The sequence below is a fragment of the Rhea americana genome, unplaced genomic scaffold, assembly GCF_003343005.1.
Source record: "Rhea americana isolate MKP2758 unplaced genomic scaffold, rheAme1 scaffold_33, whole genome shotgun sequence".
In the NCBI taxonomy this organism is placed as follows: Eukaryota; Metazoa; Chordata; class Aves; order Rheiformes; family Rheidae; genus Rhea; species Rhea americana.
In genome coordinates this window covers 2,117,688-2,131,985 of record NW_028186457.1, presented here as the reverse complement: position 1 = coordinate 2,131,985, position 14,298 = coordinate 2,117,688, and the positions used below count along the sequence as shown (strand labels likewise).

General features: G+C 44.9%; 1 protein-coding gene across 1 annotated transcript in view; it reads right to left on the bottom strand.

Moving 5' to 3' along the window:
- The window catches only part of BIN1 (bridging integrator 1), a 67,422-nt gene that overhangs the window by 25,630 nt on the left and 27,494 nt on the right, over positions 1-14,298 (bottom strand). The window contains exons 8-12 of the mRNA XM_085311051.1: positions 12,086-12,171; positions 10,857-10,932; positions 8,838-8,920; positions 6,120-6,164; positions 819-969 (exon numbers count right to left, since the gene is read on the bottom strand). Coding sequence (XP_085167177.1) covers positions 819-969; positions 6,120-6,164; positions 8,838-8,920; positions 10,857-10,932; positions 12,086-12,171 — 441 coding nt within the window. The remainder of the gene's footprint in view (positions 1-818; positions 970-6,119; positions 6,165-8,837; positions 8,921-10,856; positions 10,933-12,085; positions 12,172-14,298) is intronic.

Genomic DNA, 14,298 nt, shown 5'->3' with positions numbered 1-14,298 from the left:
CACCAGACAGGAATTTGACCTAGTTGCTATTCATCACTGCTTATGTTTTCCTCTACTTAGGGACACGTAGGGATAGGAAAATGAAGCAAAAGTTTTATTTTCCTTAAATCCCAACGTAAAACATACAATGTGACGTGCTGAGTAGCAGTAGCTGTATTTTCTACATGAAACATGCCACTAGGCATCTCCAGTGTAAGGAAAGGATTAACAAAGTCACACAGAAGGTATCAGAACCCAGTAATGGACAACCTAGTTCCAGGTATTCACTTAATTTCTTCATAGCATAAAAAATGAATGACCATCTTTTACATGATATTTTATCTTGGAATTAAAGTACAATAAAATACAGTTATTCTCCTTATCCATATCAATATTAAACCTTCTTTTCTTCATATCCTCCTGAATCAGGGAAGTTCTCAAAAGAACCTGGACCATTGAACTACACAAGTTAATTCAAATGTAAGGAAAAAAYTTCCTAACCTAGTATAACTTCATCCTCCCTAACTCCTGCTAGTCATCCTAATAGATGGCAAAATACATTACTGTTGGGTCTCTCACATGATATTCCAGCTCCTACAGAGGGATTCAGAAACAGCTTAGTTCTTCCCTACATGATATAGGGAAAACCAAGGAGCAGCTTGTATTCTCAGAAACATCATGCCTGCCCCCACTGATAGGGAACAACTGTCATCTCATATTATCTGTGCTCAGCAGCAAGAGAGGTCAAAACAAGCAAAAGAGGGAAGTGTTTGACTCATGGAGCCTGTGCATCAGTGGTCACACTACAGAGTGTGTGGTCAGTGTCAAGGGGACACTACCTGAGATGGTGACTTTGGGATGCTTGCCCCAGGTGCTTCCAAAGAGGACGGCTCCAGCTCATGGTTGACAGTCTTGGTCTCAGGGCTGGTGATGGGAGATCCATCTGGCGGAGGCGAGGGGCTTTTATTTGCTTTCCCTGGGGTGCTATCACTGAAGAGAAGAGAGAAAAAAAGTTTGAGCCAGGCCTCGACTGTAGAGTTGTCCTAACCAGTATAAACCAGTAGCCTCTATTGTCTCTTTGCTTCGCTAGCCAGATACATGATCAAGAAATCTGAAGTCTCTACAAACTTCCGAGAAGCATCTTTGCTGAGTCACTTCCAGCCCAACACTCTGCAGCAGGACTACTGTGCAGCAGGCTATGCAACCAAATTCTAGCTGCATGGATACACTTTTCCTCTTACACAGAAAATAATCCAGGCCATTTTTAATTCTACTAGATCCTAACTTCAGTGCCTGATATTACATGATGGACTTTTAATATTGAGAGCGCAGAGGAAGAAAGGAATTTTCAAAACTCATTTGTTTTTTAAAAATGTACAGCCAAAGATGTCTTCGTGAGGTGTTGCGCTGACACCTGCGTGGGTTGTAATCAACAGATCCACCACGTAGAGCTAAGGCAGTAATAGCAGATCATCATATTCCTCTAGATGGTAAAAACTGTCAAAGCTGGAAGAGGGGCAAAGTAATCAGAAGTTTCATAGATAATCTAGACAGCAAAAAAAAAAAAAGTGAGATTTTTGGCTACTAACAGAGAGTTGTTTAGTATGGAAAAGCTCTTCAATCTGTTTTTCCCAGTGATGAACCCCTTTTGCTCTTGCCTTCCCAGCTGGTCATTTTCCCAGGACTGTTTCTGACACATAGTCAGGAGAGATTTTTCAGGGAATTAAGATGCAAGAAGCCCATGCCAATAGCATTTGTTGGTTCATAACTCGGCCAGATTAGGACAGATTTTTCACATAAACGGCAAGAGGTACATGCCTTACCCTAAGAGCATGCCCCAGCCAAATTTCAAACCTGYGTTTCAAAGTATGGCAACATTAGAGATTTAGTAAAAAGCTGGTTACGAGAGAATTTCAAAAGGGATAAAAGTAAAGCCATTTTCTGTTCTTATTCTCAGGAATAGCTGATTCATTTGGGGTGAAATTCAGCTCCACAAAACAGCAACTAACAAACTTATCTCAAGTGCACAGACACTGACAAGGGATACTTTAGCACAAGTGGCTATAGTTTGGCAAAACTATACACACCTGAATATGGAATAATTATTGCATATTGCAAAAGGGCTGAGTAACCTCAACCGCTGGGAGTGATGTTTGCCTCCACTCATTAAAGGTGGAGCTGCAGCTCTTGCAAGGATAAAGCCCTTGGGATAAGGCTGGAAGGAACAGAACCTTTCTGCAACTTAAGACAATAAATTCTGGCACGGAGCCAGACTGGAGCAGTGTAGACCTGACTGCGAAGAGACACCGAGATTACTTCTTCATTCTGTTCCAAGAGAGCTTACAGCTCTTGAAATATACATCCACTCACACTAGGATGCCTGAGGTCTGGTAGTCATTGGCTAACATGCATGAAGGCCACATTCCTAAACACTCATGAGTAGGGGCAGCAAGGCAATTCAACAAACCTCTCCTTTCAAGCAAGTGTCCTCCTCTGCTTGACGCTGCAGCCTTCAAGCTCCCCCATGCCCTCTTCATTCACTTCTTCCTTATCCTTTTCCCCCCACCATATATATACACACACACCACACATTCCCTCACAAAGCACTTGCTCTCATGTCCACATGCAGGTCAGATGCTTCTGATGATGCTGATGTCAGCAGCACACTAACACRATGCAGCAAACTCAACGACATTCTATGCCAGCAGCTCTCATCCAGGGGACATCTGGGCAGAGGAGAGAAGGGGCAACGAAGCGGGGGAAAAGGGAAGAGGAGTGACAAACTTGTATGCCAACTCCCACAGCTCTTCAGTGTGACTGGATATGCCTTCCTCGATGATCCCAGAAATCACTTCAACCGGGAGGGTTCTGGGACAATGCCAGGGTTGTGCTACTGATTAAAAGAAGCTACGGTCAGAGGGTGAAGATAGGGAAATCCTGCTCTAAATGAGAGTCATCACGAAACAGGAGGCGTCATATAACTCATTTGCAGCACACAAGCCCAGAAATGATTTCAGGAGAAGCATGTCTTGCTACCATTCCCATGGCAACATCATTACAGCATTGTCTGAGGCTGATGTAATGAACCTGCTGAGCCCAGGCTCATAGAAGACACATGTCTGAATCCTACTGCACCACCTTTGGGATTCTCAGAACAGGCCCCATAACAGTACCCTGCCCTGCTGAGGGTTGCTGCAAAAGAATACGAAGGATGGAGATGTATCATCTGGGACTACCTGTGATAGAAAAACAATCAGGTCAGGGAAGTTTCTCAAGATAGCGATAAGCGTAAGTGCAAAGATTCAAGCGTGGGAAAAGCCAAGACATTAACCTAGGAAAAATCCAGGGTGAGATGAGGAAAATGTTTGTCAATCAACTATTTTGCTTGTACAGATGTGAAAAGACGACCCTTGCTGCTGGAACTGGGCGGGGGGGGGGCAGAGTTGTCACTATCTCTAGAATAGGAAGCACTTTGGGGGAGACGGGGAACACAGTGATCCATAGCTGGCTTGTAAGGACTTCTCAAATGCCCAAACAACACTGGGAGGATTAGCTATCAGCTGATCAGGTTAACCAATACAAAGGCAGAGTTCTCCACCTATGATTTCTTCAGGTGAGAGAGGAGTTCATGCTTGTTTGCATAAGAACAGCTTCTAGGTGGGTGACCTCTGGTGCTCAGCAGCAACTTTACTTGGAGGTATAATGCTGAAAGGCTCCTACACAAGAGGCAGCCCAGTTTCTTTCACTCATCCTACAAGGGCTGAGAGGGCCCCACACTAAAACCCTCATTAAGTCACTGCTATTTACAGCTTGTTTGATGTGTTGGCTGATCCCCCTAGGAAAATGCCAGTGCTAATTTTGACTGAGCCTTTTACAGCCCCCAGAGTGGCACCTTCATTCCTGGACTTGTTGCTTTGCACGTATTTAGCTGGTCAGACCAGCACCGACAGCCTGTCGCTAGGATCCTGTGGGCTTCGCAATTCCCCAGGGAGCACATACTGCCCCATGCAGTGCAAACTGTCTCCAAACTGATTGTCTCCTTCAGGACACACAGGAAAAGCAAGAAGGTGGGATGGTTCCCTCACAGACTCAACACGAGTAAAAGAAAAGCCAAAACAAGATGACTGCTCTGTTTTTTCCATCTTCCCATAAGTGACAGGCATTGCCAAATCCAGAAATACCAGGCAGAGAAGGGAGGAAGGTGTCACCCTTCTTCTACAAATCACGAGCTAGGAACAGGGTTTAATGCAGTTAGTTACTACAGTTGAAGAAAAAGCCAAAATCCCTCAGTTTCTCTTAGTGTTGAGTTTCCAGGCCCCTCTCTGGCCTGCTTCATCTGTTCTGGTAGATCAGACTAACATCTGCATGAAGGTTTCCCATGTAGCTTGTAACGATACTATTTTAGAGGATGGAACCTGCTTTCCAACATGGTAAAAACAGACTTGTCACCTCCTGCCAAGTTAAAAACAAAAAGGAAAAAAAAAAGGGGGGGGGGGAGAAGTTGACATCTCAGCTACAGGCTCAAACACAGCCTTTTAGCCAGAAGTAACTTATTTTTTAGCATCAAAGCAGACTAAGCACTTAATAATTATAAATAAATAATGAAATAGCACCTACATACCCAGATGTACAGTGGTACATACATACATACATTCAYGCTGCAGATCAAACAGTGACCAAGTCCCAGAGCATTCTCCTCCCCTGTGCCAGGAGGTGCACATTTCCCTGTCACCCTAGCAGCTGCTCTGCCAGCAGGGATCTCAGCACAGCCCAGGTACCAGGTCAGGCACCTTAACTGCTAGGCCAGTCAGACCTCCTCTGGGCAAAGCAGGAGGAAGTTGTGGTTAGAGTTTATCCAGATGGGATCTACTAGCTCTGTCTGCTATAGCCTCTGCCTGGGCAAGCAACAATGACTGGAAATGTTACACCTCCATGCCTGGTCTGGTCCGACCAAATGTAGAGACAGACATCCAGAGAGGTATTTGTGTTAATAGTCCTTTTCCTATAGTAGGAAACTTCATAATGTTAACAACGCATGCTATTCATTCACCACTTTCTATTTTAGAAAATAATCAAGTTTTGCCTGTCAGCTTCCTTGTAAAATTATCATTCTCCTGCCTCCAACCCCTCATTCTACAAAAGATGCTCAAGAGAAAAAAAGAAGGGTTGTGTGACTTGCCCCAGTCAACAGGAAGCTGGGATCAGAAAGCAAGGATTCCAGTTCACCAGCGCTTGTTTTCATTGCTAGGTAGGACATCAGTTTGAAAGTTATAATGATTCTTTTTCTTCTCGTGAAGACCCCAGAGAAGGAATAGCAACATCAATATGAAGTAAACCAAGAGATAAGGGAAGTTTCTATACCATTATGCAGCAATTCCCACTTTGCTCCAGAGCATGTACTTGTCAGAGTCCTTGGCCTTGACTACTGTAACTCTAGGCATTGGAGCTCTCCAGTATTTCAATGCCATCACTGTCTTGAAAGGCAAGTTACTGATATTACACTTTACACAAGACAAAAGGCTTTCCCCTTTTCTTTAGCTCTGCATAATTTTTAAATGGATGCAGCAAGACTGTGAGGATCCCCAGGAACGGAGAAAGCAAGAAGCAAAGCTGCAAGTGTCCCTCTCCCAGCTCATAATTACTCCAGTGCAACAGGTAGTTAGGATAGGACCTTTTCAGTACGAAAGACTTGCCCCACTGGTCCTCCCTGGCCCAGCAGGGAATGAGAAGGCAGCATTTTAGACTTGTTCAAATGGGCAGGCCCAACCAGGTAAAACAAGATCATGTTAATAACCAAAGCTGCCCCTAATCCTCATGTTAAAAAAAAAAAAAAAAAAACACTACCACACTTTTAGTTACACAGAAACAGCTCAACAGACACAATGCCCGTGCTTTCAGACTGTTTTCTTGGACAGGTAAGGGAGCAAGGATTCAAACCAGGCACACAAGCAGTTAATGGATTATCCAGATACAGAAAAATCTCAGCAGGTCCCAGCAGGCCACAAACACATTGTATCATGCAGCAGACCCCTCTCCCATCACAGAGTTAACACGTGCCAGACCGTTAGAATAGAGCAACAATCCCTCCAGTTTTAGGAGCTGAATCAAACATATCAAAACGCTGCTCTCCGTACCGGTACCTGCTCATCTTTTTCCTCAGCCTGGCGAACAGTTTAGTTTTCTTTCTGTTGAAGATGGCACGCAAATCATTTCATTTCCGTTACAGGATGGTACAGTCAAACCAGAGAGGAAAAGTTAAGCTTCCAAGCATCCATTCACTTGGTGCCACAAAACTCCCCATTATCAAGATGACAAACTCTCTCACATACACGAGTACACACATATGCACACACACACGCGCGTGCACACACACACCCCTCCTTACAGTTCACAGACACTTTTGTCCTGGTGGGAACAGGCTTGGAGAGAGGGTGGGAAAAAGTTCTTTGTTCCTGTCAAAGATTTGCATACATATGAGCAAATTAAAGAGCTTTCCCTGCTCTTTGGAATATGGGGCCACGATGCACATGGACAAGCAGAGAGAGATGGCTGTGTAGGACATTTACAGTTCCCTGCTGGTCTTTTTCACAGATAATCAGTTCCCCACCCTCCCCTGTATATTACTAATACACAGGGAACAAGCCCCCTTCATTTATGCTGTCTGGACACAGTCCTAAACATGGAACCAGATCAAGAGTTCTCCTAATATGTCTTTCCAATTTTGTCAATCACATTATGATAATGTTACAGATCTCCTAGGTTTTCCAGACATCTGACAGCCCTAAACATTCAAGGACTTTCAAAAATATCTCAAATATATATCCAAGTTCCCTAGAAACCCATCAGCTAGTTTGTGCTACTGTGCTATGTAACCAGGCTGATTTTATCAACCAGGTTTCTGTAGGTGCTCCCAAGGATGCTGTGGTCATGAAAAAGATAAATGCCTCTCTTCTAGCACCTCCCAATTCATTTCCTGTTATTGTATCCATCATCCATCCCCAATCCCCTTCCCAACAGAAGTGTTAGGGAAGCATCTGCTCTTAATGCATGCCACAATGGGCAACCAGAACAGTAACAGGTATTTCCTCCCGCACAGTGCTGCTCCAGCCCTACAAACATCACCACAATGGTTGGCCAGATGTGATGGATGACACAAGTGCCTCACTGCGTTTCCTGGTCAGTCTAAAACACCTACTGTCCTAGCAAATATTTGATATATCCTCCCACAACCCTCTGCTCCACTGTCTTCAGGGGAACARAGCCACTTTAGGCAAGTCTGGCATCTCAGCTGAATTCCTACCTGCACAGGCTCCTCTGTGTGCTCATTTCTGTTTTTACGGCCACGTGGCCTCCCATGCAGCCAAAGAGAGCAGAGTTGCAGCTGAGACAACCATCATATCCCCCAGTGGAGCTAGCAGTTTGCATCGGCAGGAATCATGACAACAGGTAATTTATTTTCTTGGAAGCTCTTTCAGGTCAGGAATTTCATGCCACAGCAACAATAAACATGTCTTGGCCAAGCTGTCACTGCAGCTTGCAATAACTTCCTTGAGAAAGGAAGGAGGAGGAAGTAGCTGGACAAAGCAATGGCCACAACTTTTACCATTACATCATTCTTTTCTGGTGGGTGCTGCTATCAGAGACAAGGCACATGGCAGTAAACAGCTTTGCACCATGGTCCTAATAGGCACCTTGTGCTAATTTTGGAAGCGGGTATTATTTTCACAAAATTTTCTTCTACCATCTTGGAAACCTGATGTTAGTAATCCAAAATTCAGGGGCCAAAATTGAGTGTCCTCTTGAGTGTCCTCTTTTAAAGTTAAAGAGCATCACATTGGAACAATACATGCAAGTAATCTACGCACGACTGTAACAGAACATTAAAAAGGGAGGTGAGACAAAGGAGCACAGAGGTCTCAACAGCTGATCTAGTCTTTCCAAATCAATGTGCTGAAACTGCAGCTTGCCCTTACTTCATGCTGACTTCACCTCCCCCCTCAATCAATATACCAGTTGAGGACGCGAGCTGTGTTCCTGCTCAGCCGGCATGTGGGATTAGCTGCAGCTGGAAGCCAGAGCCCTGTGTTGTTTCATCACTCACGCACTTGGACAGAAGCCAGACGCTGCCTCATCCAGTGCCTGACCTCTCCCTCCCCTCTCAGGGCAAGGGAATGTGCAGATTTACAGTTAACCRAAAAGGACAGGACCTAACCAAGGAAAGGAAACTAAAGGCCTGAAGGCCACACTTATTTCTCGTACGCAGGCAGATCGGAGGCATTCTGACAATAGGTGGCCTCATATTAGTGAGGCTGCACAACCCATGTGGAGGCAACACATCCTATTTCAATACATAGCAGGGCATAAGACTTTGGCAAACAGGAAGCTCCAAGTTGGGAGAGCCAAAGAGGAGGCTGGGGAAACAGACAGGATCTTGACTCTTTAGAGATCACAAGTTGCAGGTACATGAGGGAAGCTTCAGAGAAAAGATCGGGGTGAGGGCAGGGCAACCAAACCAAGAAAGAAGAGCTGCTCAGTATCACAGTGTCAGTGCACAGAATTCAACTTTAAAAACAGCAGAGGCAAGAGTCAGTTGCCTAAACATCCATATGTAGTGAAAGTGTAAGCCTCCAGCTGCTATTACAGAAAGTGTTGTGATGTCTCTGCCAGCCCCAGGTACAACCCCAGACATGCCTTAGGAAGTTTCAGAAGGGTACCGGCTGACTACGCATACAATCAAATTGCTTCCCAAATGACAACGTGGTAGTTTCAATGTACCTAGAAGAGACTTCTCCATACCACAGCCTCAGCCTGCCCCTCCTCCCTTGTCAAGGAAAGTTACTGTTCCCACAGTTACTGACCTGGGTTGCGCTTTAACAGGGAAGGCATTGCCTGAGTACTGCTTGTCTAGACCCAGCAGGACATCATGGAGGTTTTGGTTCAACTGCAAAATGTAAAAATAAGAGAAAGATTTTGAAAAAAGAGMTCCAAGTGTCAAAAGAAAGCCTGCGCTGGCCAAACACAGACTTGCACCCAAACACATGCACACATTCAGCTATCCCAAGAGAGGACAGCCCCCACCTCTTTCATAGAATCAGTAAGGTTGGAAGGGACCTCTGGAGATCAGTTTCCACTCTTCCTTTGGGACGGTGGAGGGAGGAGAAAGGCAGGCACAAGCTACTGCACTCATATAGTTGAAAAGTTGCTGGTATCTCCTAGGAACACTCTGTCTTGCTTACAAACCATTCTCTAACTYTGTACCACTTGCCCCCCCACAAGGCACCACTGCAAAGCAGGCAGAGCATTTTCCCAATAGAATGCTGGAATTGAAGCTTGACTCTAGATTTGTAGCCAAAGCTGCTCCTCAGACTTGCTCATAAAGCCGGGATATGGCCATTTGGACTGTGCAACTAAAGGCAACTAATTTCAGTCATCAGCAAGCCTTGACTTCATGGGCTGCSTGGGCTATCTAGGTATGGGCAGAACTTAGATCTCTTTGCAGAAATGCAAGATTAGGCATTAAACTCTCCCCAGCACCAAAGGCTGGAACATTCAATGCCAGATACTCCTTCTCTGAAACAGCTGTGTCATCAACAAGATGAGATGCCAGATTTATCTTTGGTAGGAAGAAGGATCCAATGCAGTCACGGTCAGAGGCACCCTGCCGGCAACACTAGCAGTTAACTGGATGCTGCAGCAGTAATAAGAACCATCTGTTTCTTATGGAACAAAGCAAAAGCTCTGCTCTTATACAAAAACCCTAGAAAAATAAAAATCCAAGACACACAAGCAGAGAATTCCTGTCTAACATACACATTTTGTATTAGTTAACAGTAATAAATTGATAATTATAATAATCCTCCCTGTCCTTAAYAATCAGTTTGTCCCTCAGTGGAGAAGAGCAAGCTATTAATTGGAAAGGTCCCCATGAAATGTCAGCAAGGTTCAGAATTGATGTGTTATACCAAGGCAGCAGGCCCCTGACTGTTGGGAATTAAATGACTATAATGTTGCTCATTGTGTAACAGCTGTCTTGTTGCCCAGGGGTGGGGAATGCTGGAGTTTTCTAGCTTGGGCAACTGGGAACCATCAAGATTAGTGCACCATACACTGAGGGCATGTAATTCTTAGGGATAGTGTACTGACCTATGGGACTTGCACTTCTCTGACCTTTAAGCAAAATGACAACAAAAATGCACTTGTAAAATAAAGCTATAACAGGAGGAATTTCCCGTAGACTAGTGCTGAGATCTCTGTTGGGTGCTGGCATTCAGCACCAGAATCCAGTCTGCTACCAGATTAAAACACTGCTTACTGCTGTGATTCTCAACCCATGGCCAACTGGTAGCCCATATAAAGGCCACACTAAGCACTTAAAACTTTCTTTTGGGTCATAGGGTAGGAAAGAAGCCAAAGCAGCAAGTTACTACTGGCAAATGTCTTCACATGGGCCAAAGCAAGGCCTATCTCAATCTATCAGTTSTAGACTGGCATATTTTTTCCATGCTGTTTTTGTCCCCCCAAACTATATAAGGCCTTACAGCAACCTACTGACAAGCAAAGCTAACAAATAGATGTCAGGCATCAAGACAAGCCCAAACTGACTTCTCCCCCTGTGGATCTACACGGTCCTATATCCAAATAAGCCTGCCAGCAACATAAAATCTCCACTGCAGCATTACCCTCTGGTCTGTTCCCTGTGCTCCATTCCTTTACAGTACCATCTCAGACAACTTTGCTCCCATGCAGTTCATAAAGAATGAAGGTTAACATTTTGCTTTGCTGTGGGGAAAATGCTCCATTTTCTCTAGCTGTATTAGCTCGTTTGTTGATCGGTTTTTATTAACAGTGAGGGCTAGCAGGATGGGCAGTTGCTGTACCTTGCTCATTTCTTTATGGAAGTTCTCTTCTAGGCCTGCTATACTCTGGAATGTGTTGACGTAGAAACCAACACGACTGCCAAATGAAAAACAAGAAAAAAAAGTATGTAATGAGCATAGTGCTTTCCGAAGAGCTTTCAATTCTACCTCTTCTGTTACCTACCACCCACCATTCCCTTTTGAATTCAACACTCAGGTCTGGTACATGCTGGAACGCAAGGGTTGCAGAGAAAGGTGGAGGGGGTAATGCAGCAAAGGCCAGTTACGGGGCAAACGTTTCCTAGGTGAGGGCAGGTATGGTAGAATCTGAATTTCTGCTGGCAAAAGGAAAAGGCAGATGCAAAGAAAAAAGAATACAGACAATGGTGAGGTGATAGAAAGGAAAAGGAAGGAGGCTATGACGCAGATGGGATGTGGGGAGAGCCAAGAGAAATTTGGGCAGCAGGGAAGGATAGAAGGACAGAAATTAATTCACTCCTCAGCACCAGGGAAAAGCACCTAAGTGTGAACTGTTTGCATCAAGGGCAGAATAGCGAGAGAGCATAGGATGGGCACAGAGAGTAAGAGGAAAGCAAAATGGTTACGGTTGGCCAGATAACTAGAACTTATGAACCACCCATGGCATCCTTAAAAACCCAGCAGCTGCCTACCTGCCTCCCTCTAGCCAGTCTGCCAGCTGCCAACAGAGACAGTGCAGTACCCAGCTAGAGGAGCCATGGCAAGAGGGAGGTTCTCTCCAAGGCCAGCAGCATCACCATTCTGCGTGTATAACCACCCAGATGCCTGCAGCACTCCCAGCTCCTGGGGTAGCATTCTCAGTCAGGCCTACAAATTGGCCTTTTGTGTGCAAATAGTCATAACCCAGGTTGAGGGAAAAAAAAGGGGGGGGGGAGTAAGGGCAGAAATCAGCACTTGGCTCTCTAAATCTGCTGTCTACTGTAGAAGCTGAGCCAATGCCTAGCAGAGTTAGCAGAATTTCTGAGAAAAGCAGGATACAAAAGGTATAACCAAACCAAGCACAGAAACATAGTTTCTGCTTGTAGTAAAACTATGAGTTCCAAAATCAGAAAGCCCAGGGTCAGCCTGACTCAGGGGAACCTTARGACAGGCTCTGAGATGATCTAGAAATTAGGAGCAGAAATCCAATCCAAGGAAAGGAGTACAGTTTTTCAAGAACTTAGGTCTTCACCTTATTCAAACTAGCCTCTGTACAAACCTCCAGCACTTACCTATTCCATAGCGAAGGCAGCTCCTCCTGCAGGTCAACGTTCATCTCTTCAAACACCTTCTGAGCCTTTACTAACTCTTCTTCAGCCTTAACAGACATGGAAGTATGTCAGTTCCAGCACAGACAAGTACTCTGCATGGCTGAGGCAACTGTGACTCATTTTACTTCCTTCAGAGATCAGGCAAAATTCTGGCATGGGGAAATCCCAATCCCAAACAAGTCTACCAAGAACCAGGGTTACATCACAAATGACCTAACACCCCTCCAAGCTTGCACGTGTTACCCTCAAGGTTTCTCTAAATGGATTTCTCCCCCTCCCCCCCCATTTGACTACTCAGAAGGGAATTCTGACATCTATTCTCCAGTGCACTGTAAGCTCCCCTAGCTCCAAAGACTGAATGGGGCTAATCACCCACTTCAGCCTCCAGCTTGAGTACAGATGAAAATATAGTGGCTCCTGCCTCTTGCTAAGGTCTCAAAAGAAGTGAAACCCATCCCAAACAGCACTGAACCCAATAGTTCTCCCTTGTGGGTACTTGCTCTGCTCAGGTAAGGTCATGCCAAAGCATCTTCTTTTTCAAAGAAGGGAGTAGGTCTGTACCCTCAGCTCATCCAGCTCTCCCACAAAGCAGTGCAGAAGCAAGGAAGGAGTTTGGAAAGCATGAATTGTCCCAACAGGAGGCCAGGCTGGAGTGCTTGAGCAGCAAGACTTGGTTTCAGCAGCCTCAAATGCTCTCCATGGACATAGGTAAGGGCCTAAGACAATGGCAAATCCTGGTGGCTGCAGGCTACCAGCACAGAGAGGAAATGCGCCTCATAYAGACCTATTTTGCCCCAAACAAGAGTTTAAATTTGATTCACCAACTCCCACACCGATGCATGAATTCTGACACACTTCAGGGACAAAGTATGATCCTGATTTCTACTGTTTACAGCAAACACGAGCAACAAGCATGTTCCCCTTCCCAAATTTGTCCTGGATAGCCTCTTCCTCTTTTGAAGATCCTGGCTTAAAATCCAGAGCTTTCTAAACAAAATGCTTCCATTTACTAACTTGCAACAGCAAATTAGCATTCTCCCACAGCCCAGCACAGTGGGATGCAGAACAGTGAATCCCATGTGAGCAACTCAGCAACACAACTGAACAGGAAGGTCAGCATGAGTGCCTACTTGTATGTACAACAACAGCAGGAATGTCACAAGGCCACAGGATTCTTCAAAGAGCCAGCAAGCCACTGTGTTGTTGGGGGAAGCAGACYTCTCTGCATGCCTGCACTCACAAGAAACTTAGCTTCTTGTCCCTTCTATGAGACAAAATTTTATCTTCTTTATGCCAGCCACATTAAACAGTACTAAGCTGCATTTCTTTAATGAAAGGCACAAACAGAGACAGAATTGATGGAAGAAAGGTCTTAAAATATACTGCACAACTTAGAGTCCTGTTCCTCACACCATTGTGTAGGACTCCTACGCTCTCCATCTCTTTCCCAGCTATTACAAACAAGGAAAGTCTGCTTCTGCTCTTACTTTCTAACTAGCTCCACCTTTCAGAGGGTCACCCATCACTGCCAAAGGCAGAACTAAGACTCTTTGAGCTCAGACCAGAGGAGATTGTGATGCCCTCAGAAAAAGACATCACAACTTGCAGTTATCCAAGAATTAAGCTGACTCAGTGACAAACAGCAGGGGAAGAACAGATTGGGATGTTTCCACCAAGGAACCCCTGTATTTGGCTGCTATACTTGCTGAAGAACCCAACATTTAAAGGTTTGCACAAAACAAACAAAAATACCATTTAACAGGATAACTAGTCCATGCTGAATCAGAGAGGATGACCACAAAGACTCATTCTGCCTTTAACTGTCTCCATGAATGTTCCTAATGTAACTATTTCAAAGGGAGGGAAAAAAAATCCCAATCCAACCTTCACTTCATCTTATTCTAATTTCCACACAGGGCTGATTCTCAGCCCAGGAGACAGAATAGCTGGGAGATGAGACATCATTAAACATTGTTAGTTTTTTCAGGTACAGTGGGTATTAAAAACAGTTCTCTCATTTACCTGTTTAGAAGGTCAAAGAACCTAGAAATCAATGTGTGAATAGCACGACATCCCCAGGCAAAAGCAAAACCAGCCACAGGCAACGTTCACTCTAGAAAAGAGGTAGGGATCAGCAATCTAGCAAGTGCCCATTGCTCAGCTAGTGCTACTGT